General features: G+C 33.3%; 2 protein-coding genes across 2 annotated transcripts in view; both read left to right on the forward strand.

Annotated features, from left to right (window-relative positions):
- LOC131051822 (uncharacterized) overlaps window positions 1–8,248 on the forward strand; it is a 64,288-nt gene extending 56,040 nt beyond the window's left edge. The window contains exons 5-9 of the mRNA XM_059210497.1: window positions 6,027–6,215; window positions 6,305–6,454; window positions 6,551–6,846; window positions 6,925–7,082; window positions 7,178–8,248. Coding sequence (XP_059066480.1) covers window positions 6,027–6,215; window positions 6,305–6,454; window positions 6,551–6,846; window positions 6,925–7,082; window positions 7,178–8,220 — 1,836 coding nt within the window. The 3' untranslated portion in view covers window positions 8,221–8,248. The remainder of the gene's footprint in view (window positions 1–6,026; window positions 6,216–6,304; window positions 6,455–6,550; window positions 6,847–6,924; window positions 7,083–7,177) is intronic.
- A 3-nt stretch (window positions 8,249–8,251) lies between these two features.
- On the forward strand, window positions 8,252–9,620 carry LOC131857778 (disease resistance protein RPV1-like). The gene is made up of 2 exons (XM_059210498.1): window positions 8,252–8,563; window positions 8,667–9,620. The coding sequence occupies exons 1-2, from the start codon at window positions 8,252–8,254 to the stop codon at window positions 9,618–9,620; spliced, it is 1,266 nt and encodes a 421-aa protein (XP_059066481.1).
- The last annotated feature ends 233 nt before the right edge of the window (window positions 9,621–9,853 follow it).

A 9,853-nucleotide genomic window follows, 5' to 3' on the forward strand; every position in this document is an offset into this window, starting at 1 on the left:
TCATAAAAAAGGCATAATCTCAAAGAGGGGCAAAAAGTAGTCTAAATTTGACTATACATGTTTCATTGTGCCATTCTTATCGTTTTTCATGTATCTATGTTAATTAAATATTTAATTAATTATTAAATTGAATTAATTTTCCTCTAATAATTAATTTTTTTTTAGTTACATTATAATTTGATTACCCTTTTCTATCCATTATTAATTAAATATTTTATCTAACTAATTTCACTATTTTTATCTCAATATTAATTAAATAATTTTATCATGTAATTAATATTCTCCAATAAGTAATTATTGAAACTTATTTAATTAGCTAACACTTCTTCCAAAATTAAATAAATTTCAAATAAGTTTATTTAATTTCCCACCTCAAATTAATAAAGTAAATATTTTATTTATTTTGTCTATGCATTTACATCTTACCTTATACTTCCACCTCATCAATCCATGTGCATTATTGGTCCTACCCTTTCAAAAATATTCTTATTTATTGATCTTTTTGTTTAATACCCACCATTAATCAAATAATATGTGAGCCATAGGAATAAGAGCTTCACTTACTCATTTTCCCTGGCTAGCACTTTTTAGTAATTATACTACTTTCAAATTATCAATCATTATCATTATGAAGAGCTAGTACTATCACTATCAATTATTCATTATCAATCATCAAACCTTCATACTATCATGTTGATATCAAAGTTATCCTACAAAATCTAAAAGAAAATATACATCAAGCATTCAAGAAAATCTCAAGTAACGATAGAATCTCTTACTTGATCTTTATGTTAATATTATTTCTTATCACTTGATTTGTGCATAAATGTTAAGCTTCATTTCGCGAGCATGTGGATCGTGAGTTTGGATCTTGCATTGCATTGTTTTCATTATTTTGATTCACATTTTCATACATTCACATGGAGCATCTTTCCCTACCCACTATTTTTTATGACATCAATGTCTTACTTGATTCATGTATTTTCCCCTTCAACGTCATTTAAGATCTATATTACCACTAGGGATCTATTATATTTCTCACATCTATTGTGTCCTAAAACTCTTGGATCCTAAATTAGAGGCATATGCCCACCCTAGAGCTTTATATACATTCACAAATTTTCTTGGTCATTAAGGACTATATCACCATTCTTCTTTTACCCATATTAAGATAATTGTTATAGCTTCCAGACCATTTGACATTTCAAAACTTATATTTTTGGTATTTTACATGATTATTACATAGTTTATTGTTCATGCTATTTCTCTACATGATTTATATTCCGACATACTTATCTTCATATTATATTTACTTTAGTGTACAATTTTCCCTCTCCCTTGATTTCTTTCCTCCTATGTATTTCATCAATTCTAGGGGCACTTACCACCACTAAAGTTTGTATGTAAAATTTTTAAATAGTGATAGGTTTTCTATGCAAATTGCCACCATATCTAGATAAAACTCATACCAATATCCAACAAAACTTTCCAACCCATATCACTACTATCACTCTCCATAGACTTAAACTTTCTAACCCTACTAATTTGTATTTTTCAAAATTCTATCTAATAAGATTGTATTTTGTACCTACTTTACACTTATAAAACTAAAACTGAGATATTACTCCTAAATCAACACTTAATTGTAAATTACATGAATAACAATACTTATCAAGGATTTTGATTCAAATATAGTATGACATATGATTACAATTGATTCATCAATATATAGGAAAAATATGATTGATCAAAAATATGGTTTGGAAGATTTAAATTAATTATGATTTACTTTTAAACTTATCCAAGCAATCTACACAAATATTGATTTGACCTAAATTTGTTGATATAAAATTTAGTGTAAAAAATTATATTTGTTAAATTTGATGCTTATTCTTTAGTTTTCTTCGATATTTATAATAGAAAGTCATGGAGATATTTTCTTAGATTTTGATGCAACACAATTATTCAATAATAAATACTTCAATTATGTCAATAAATCCAAATGTGTATTGGATTTTTAAATGCATGATCCAGTTCGTGAAATATATGAAAGTTAATCCTTAAATATTATTAAGAATAATAAATGAAACATTAACCATAATTAACTACTGCGACAATCTTTGGTGCACTTTGAAGGAGGTTGTTATTTTCCTAGGTCTCTGTGTTTGCCCCCTGCCCCCCTTAACACTTTGTTTTTCCTCTTGGGATGATGCATGCAAGGTCTCCCATTGGTACACGCAACACCAGATTTTACGACATCATTGTATTACTTGTTCTATATCAAGTGAATCGTGTCCTTTCCCATTCAACATCATTTATGAACTATATTAATTGTAGGGATCTATTATATTGCTCTCACCTATTGTACATCCAAACACTCTTGGATGCCAAATTTGAGGTATATGCTCATTCCAAAGCTTTATAGACATACACATTTTTTCTTGTTTATTAAGAATTGTACAACTATTCAATATTTACCATGTTAGGGAAAATCTTATACCTTGAGACCTTTTCTAGGCCACATAATTTTCCACACCTTATAATTTTAGATATTCTACATGCTTATTTTGTAGTCCATTGTTCATGTTATTTCTTAACAAAATTTATATTCTTACCGTTCTTATCTTGTTATTATATATAATTAAATGTAGCATTTTTTCGTCTCCTCCAATTCCTTTCTTCCTATGGATTTCACTAATTCTACAGATATGTCACACAATAGTAAGTCATATCACTCACTATATAGGTAGAACTTTCTAACTGTATTAATTTGTTGTTTTCCGAATTTATTGCTTATAAGATTATATTTTATAGCTACATTTTGCTTACAATTTTTTTTTTAAAAAAAAGAGTTATCTTTCTTAAACCAACTCTTAATTGTAAACTACATGAATAAAAGGTACTTATCTAGAAATTCAATTCAAATATACTATGACATATAGCTACTTATGAAATATTATGAAATATATAAGAAAAATATGATTAGACAAATGAATGATTTGGAACATTGAAATTCTTTTTGGTTACCTTTTTTGGTTACTTTCATAACTATGTAAGAAATTTACAATAAATATTGATTTGACTGAAGTCTATAGATATAAACTTTAATCTAAATATGATGCTAAATTTTGTACTTGCTCTTTAGTTTTCTTATATTTCTACTCTCCTGGTTTAAAGCGCATCAAAGATTAAAGATAGATAAAGAGAAAGATAAAGAGAAAACCCTTGTGAAAAAGATGAATAGAAGCACATGGAAGGAATCAGAGTCATATATATCTTCTGAAATTGATAAAATGTGCGTGAAAGAAACACAGACATTCCTTAAATAAGCGAAGTTTAACCATAGAAAGGTCCACACGATTCCTTAGTAGACAGAAAGCCTAAGGATAATTTCATATTTAAAAGATTTTGTACGCTTTCGTACAATATTTTAGTAAAATTATTTAGAAAAACGTAATACATTGTTGTTGAAAAGGATAAGAAGTAAACAATTGATACGTTTGATTCTCCCGTCCCTCCATTCTTTGCTTGGTAACATAGGTTTCCTTTCATGATATGATATGAAATGACAAGGAGATGAATATGGTTTTCCTTTTGCATGGGAGGGGTCCCGATTCCCTCGTTGAACGCGCATCAATGATTAAAGAGAGATGACAGGAAATAACTTTATGAAAAAAGAGACGATTTAATAAAATTGTGTTAAAATGCGCAGGCATGACCAGCTGTTAGTAAGCTTTTATTATGCTTGATACAATTAAATATTAAATTTGTGCAGGAACAAATGACAGCAGCACTTCAATGAACAATGGAATAAACTCTTGCGAAAAGATGAATGGAAGCAGACAAAAGGAATGTAATATCTTCTAAACTGACGTGGAATGCTAATCGAATGGTGTGGAAGAGTGCAGGCATCCTAAAATTCTTGATTTCACACCACACAAGCTCACCAAAAGACACCGTCACTCGAGGTAGTAGGGCCACAAGATGCCTCAATACTCAGCAACTGTAATAATATTTTATTAAAAAATAATGTTTTAAGGGATCGGTTCTTATCGAATATAAAATTTTGACATCTTAAAGATGGATTGAGAATAGTTTGATTGTTTATGGTCTTTTGTTATTAGTAACATATTGTTTGATTGATATGATTATCTATGTATGTTTGTTTATATCTCATTCAAAAACATCTTTAGATTCTCTTACTAATTTATGGTAATTTTGATTATTTAATATATATATATATGCAATAAGATTCTTAATGTAAAAATGTCAATAATTTAGTGTATATTTCTTTCAATTTTAAAATTTGAGTTATAGTTTTTATTTTAATAAAAGAATCTTAGTTTTTATTGTCTTGATAGAATAACAGTCAATCATATTTGACAAAACATTTGATTGTTAATGTAATTACATCAATAGTGACATGCCAAGTACTATTTATTGAACACCTAGATTTTTAATGTCAAAGAATTAACTTCAACATTGTAAATAAATTAAAGAATGATGTGATTTTGTTGAAGTTAGATCACATTCATTTGGAGGCTATAGATCCCAAGACCTCATAGGTAAATCACATTCATATGAACCAAATATAACACTTTTTAGAGCAATACAAAGATTCTTCCCACCTTTCGAAAGGATCTCAAAGTTAAGAGGTTTTGTTGTTGGTAAAAATGTACAAATAAAAAAGAATAAGAATGAAGCTACAAAGATGTTTTAGAAGAAGAAAGAAAAGTCAAATAAATAAGCCAAAAAGATGCAAGACTCCTTGTTCAAAAAAGAATAAATGAGCAAGAAAAAATAGATAAATTTTAGGATATTACACAAGAATAGACTCATCTATTGCAACCACACCTTTACAAGATGAAAAGTTTTAGATTAAGGATGTTAAGATGGAACAAAAATGTACAAAAGCATTAAAAAAAAGGTTCAATAATATTAACTAAAAGTGAAGAAAATGTAGTTAGATCAACCTACAATGTCATAAAAGGAAAACAAAATAAAAATCCCACAAGAAACTTACTATGTAAGCGAGTGATGATATAGTGAAGAAATAGATACATGTAATGGAGTTGTATAATCACCCAACTATATTCATCACAATGAAGCTTTCTATACAAGATTCAAGTTCGTCTTTTTAGGTCAAGGGTTTATTTAGGACGTGCAAGGTGTATCTATGACCTTGATCTACTTCTTCATATTTAGAAGATTTTGCATTATATTGAGATCAAAAATATCTAATATCATATTTGTACCAAGATGCATCTATGACTTGATCTACTTCTTCATATTTTCAAAATTTTGCATTTTTTTGATTAATAGTATTATTACTTAATTATTTGCATGTATGGCCGTGAAATATCAAATGGTGCATTAAAAATTCCTTCCAATATTTCATTAGATGAATGAAACTAAGGTTATTCAATGTTTTGTTTATTAACCAGCCAGTCTTGAACGACACACACTAAGCAACATATTAAGCCTAGAGAATGTTAGTCAACTCTGAGCGTTTAACACTTTTAAGCTTAGAAGTGTATTCTCAGTGTGATCACACACATTAAGCAACATATTAAGCCTAGAAAATGTCAGTCAACACAGCATTGAACACTTCTGAACTTATTGTGTTTAACACTTTTAAGCCTAAAAATATAAGCTTAATGTGTGTGATTTAAATCGTTCCATGTTTATTAGACTCCAAATTATTCGTTTATTCATTAAGTGTTAACCGTTTTGCTTACAACATCTCGGAAGGACAAACAAACTGCTCCTCAATTTTCTTTCAACGGCTGTTCTGAATCACGAATCGAAAAAGACGAAGAATAACTTCATCCGGAAACAAAAAACATATATGTAAGCAAAGTGAAATATATACAAGTAAAGAGAGAGCCAGCCTATAAAGCACTCAATACATAGCATTCGAACATCATATCGTCTCGGTCGCATTTACCATGGGCTCCTGTTGCCCCAAGCAGTCGACCACTGCCTCGACCCCGCCCGTTAAGCCTTAGCAATCAACTTCACAACAGCCCGCTCAGCCGCAACCGCCACCTATTCAACCGCCACCCGGTCAGCTGCCACCGCCATCGCCGACGTCTGATTTGCCGCAGCCCACGGTGGAAAACTGTATCAGCATCTTTCAAACCATAGAAAATGTGGCCGACGTTGATTGTTTGATCGATCTCATCGACAAGATCTTGGAGTCCCTCCTAAACAGGGTTAGTATGGAAATCGGCTTCAAACGTAATCATTGAAATTTTCATTTCTTTTTGCGTTTTACTCAATGTTGTCCTGTTTGTAAATGCAGTCTAAACAAGAAAAGACGTTACAGAGAAGCATTAGTTCAGAAACTTATTCGGATACACTCAAGGATAGAGCGAAATCAGTATGGGCTTCCTTTCTCGAAAGTGGGTCTGTATTCCTCGAATTTGTGAATAAGCATATTCAACTGGAGAAGGTAATTCTAATTTTAACTTTTCTGCATTTAACAATAGTTAAGGGCATGTTGAAATTATTTGCGAGGAACTGGAATTAACTGTGGTTGTATTTACAGGGAGATGAAGTAAACAGACAAGCTTTAGCACACATATTGCAAATTGTGGGGAAGGTGCATTGGGTGGTTGCAGGGTTATCTGTTGTAGCTTTCTTGCTAGAACAGATTGGTCAAATATCTGAAAACCGGAGTGAATGCATAGAACTCTTAAAACAAATGGTTAAGCTTGCTGGGCATATAAGAAAGTTGAAATATGATATGCCACAAGAAGAAAAAATATTGAATGAAGCGACTACATTGATTGTTGAAGGATCCATGATGTGCGCTTCTCAGTTAAAGTCGAGAACACTTTTCCGGTAAAATATCTAAAATGGTTAAATATTTGAATTTAATGTGAATTCTGCTAGTGTTATAATCAATTATCCGTATTGCAGGATATTGAAGGCTTCTGTGGATTCCGAAAGATTGCGTAGTCTACAATTGAAAACAAATCAACTGTATCAGGATCTTACATTGCGAGTAGTAATAGAAATACAGCATCAGCAGGCTCTTGCCTTCTCCCCATGGAAGCCTATTTATCCAGATTATGCAGGTAAATATAAATAAACCTTCATTTTTGCAAAAAAAAATAACCATATTTACATGTGTTGCTATTAATGTAATTTTTTTCTGTGGGCTGATTGGCAGTTGGCATCGAAGAGCAGAAGAAACAAGTAATGAAGTTGCTGGATATGGAAACAGAAAAGAAGTCCACAGTAGCTGTAGTCATATATGGATTTGGGGGCATAGGAAAGACCACGCTCGCGATTGCTCTTATTGCGGACTTAGATCTCACAGGTTACAACTATTCGGCAGTTCAAATCCAAGAAGACCGCTCGAGAAATGACATAAAATGTATGCAGCAGCAAATATTAAAAGATGCCTTCCCAGTATATACTTATGGCAGGAATGTTACATTGAGAAATAGTGCAGAGGGTCGGAATCATCTCACGAGCGCTTTCCAAGCCCAAGGAAACAAGCCAGTGTTTCTGTTTATTGACAACGCTCTTCGTGCAGAAGACTTGAAAGAGCTTTTCCCAAAACGCTTATCAGGCCTTCCGATGGGGAGCAGAATAGTGATCACAACTCGAAATTTGGGTGAAACAGATATGCTCAAAGACACCGGCCTTGCACGTCGTGAGCATATTGTAGATACTCTACCCCACGAGGAAGCACGCAAAATTTTATTCGGAGACTTCACTCCAGATAATAGCGGAGACAGAGACGACATGCAAAAAATCTTGCAGATTTGTGCTGGGATTCCGTTAGTATTAGAGATTGTTGGTGCTCGCTTGCGTAAGCAGAACTACATGGTAGATAGATGTACCCAAATATTTGAAGCTTTGGAGCGAGGAGGGGATATCAAGGAAGAAAATCTGAGCAAACGTCTTGTCACTTCTGTGTATAAAGAGTTGGAAGCGTCTACTCAAGAAGCGTTCTTGGATATTTGCTGCTTCTTTGTTAGTTGGAGCCGCCACGATGTGGAGTGCATTGTTGGAGCTGAGGAGGTCACACATCTGGAAGAGGCTGCTTTGTTCAAGACGTCCGTTGAAGGCAACGTGATTGTTCATGATATCATCCGAGCAAAAGGGTGGAGTATGTCTGAATCTAATAGAATTACAGATATGCAATCCTGGCTCGATGTTGTCAGCGAGAATCAGGTAAGTCTTTGCTTGTGTACACTAATATAGAGTAGAAATGTAATGAGTAGTACTAGTATTAATGAGATATACCATATCTTATCAGAGGCTCGAACAAATTAAAGGAGTTCGGCTTAGCAGGGAGGAGACTGAAGCTGAGTATGAAATTGATGAGAATCGCATTTTTTCAATGAAGAAATCGTTGAGAGTTCTGGCTTTGGGGAACAAAATAAATGTTTCACGATCAGGCCAAAAAGCACCCAATTTTAAAGAACTGAGATTTCTCCGACTAGGTGGCGACATCTCTGGTTTATGGCCTGTGAATTTAGAATCTCTTGAAAGATTGGCTGTGTTCCATGGCCCTGTCTTCAAGGATGGTGTGACTCTGTATCGGGCAAGTTCTTCCTCGGTTTTTTCTTTCTTCTTTATTTTTGATGCTTAATTGTTTCTTTAGATTGGGAAACAATTTCCTTACAGAAATCACAATATGGATGCAGTTACCGAAGAGGCTACGGGTGATGAATGCCACTGCACAGTCTCAGGAATCTGCAAATTTGCAGGAATCCATGCCTGCCAACATCATAAAAAATTCTTCCTTGGAGGAATTGGATTTAGAAGAACTGAAAACTCTCCAGAGATTGCCCGAACGGCTTGATCACTTAACTGCTCTCAAGGTTATGATATTAGATGAATGGGATAAAATGCAGGAGGTGCCTGAGCAGGTATGTGAACTGCGTTCATTATGTAAATTGAGCATCTGTGGTGGCATTTCTTTGAAGAATCTGCCAAACTCGTTTGGCCAATTAAGTTGTTTAGAAGAGTTGATCTTAACAAGTCGCAAGCAACTGGAAGGATTGCCCCCGACTTTTGGAGGCCTCAGTTCTCTGAAACATTTGAATCTAGCAGAGTGTGTTAACTTAAAAGAACTTCCATCAAGCTTTGGGAAATTAAGGTCTTTGCAGATTTTAAATTTGGAAAGCTGCTGGAAATTGGAAGCCTTGCCTTCTAGCTTTGGGCAACTATGTCAGTTAAAGAGGTTGAGCCTGCGGTCAGAAGATCTTAAAGAATTGCCTTCTAGCTTTGGGGAACTTAGCTCTTTAGCAGAGCTGAGGTGCAACTGTCTGGAACTGAAGGAATTGCCTGTTAGCTTTGGGCAGCTTTCTTCTTTAACACACTTAGATTTAAGTTGTTGCATGAAATTGAAAACCTTGCCTTCCAGCATAGGAGAACTTAGGTCATTAAAAGATTCCAATTTATCGGCTTGCTTTAAGCTAGAAAAATTGCCTTCCAACATTGGGGAACTTCCATGTTTAACGCAATTAGATCTAAGACAATGTCACAGTTTGAGAAAATGTCCGATTTCTATTCTGAGACAAAGAAATCAGGGGTTAACCATTTGGCTTCCGGACCACCTAAAGGAGAGGGAGTCCACGTCTTCTAAACAGAGGTGACCTAGTGTTCTCTTTATTTATTGTATGTGGCAGAAATATGTTTGTAAATGATGTCGAATAATGTCTGTATGGCAGAAATATCTCAGCCTGTGTTTTTAAAATATATTTCTACATTTAATCAGGTAAAATAATATTGATTTTTTTTCCTTGCAATGCACGCACGATGTCAAATGTTTAAAGATGGTTGTCTTTTTCGTGGTAACTCAATACTTTAATAATTATTGTATTTAGGT

This window comes from Cryptomeria japonica, chromosome 8 (genome assembly GCF_030272615.1).
Source record: "Cryptomeria japonica chromosome 8, Sugi_1.0, whole genome shotgun sequence".
Taxonomy (NCBI): Eukaryota; Viridiplantae; Streptophyta; class Pinopsida; order Cupressales; family Cupressaceae; genus Cryptomeria; species Cryptomeria japonica.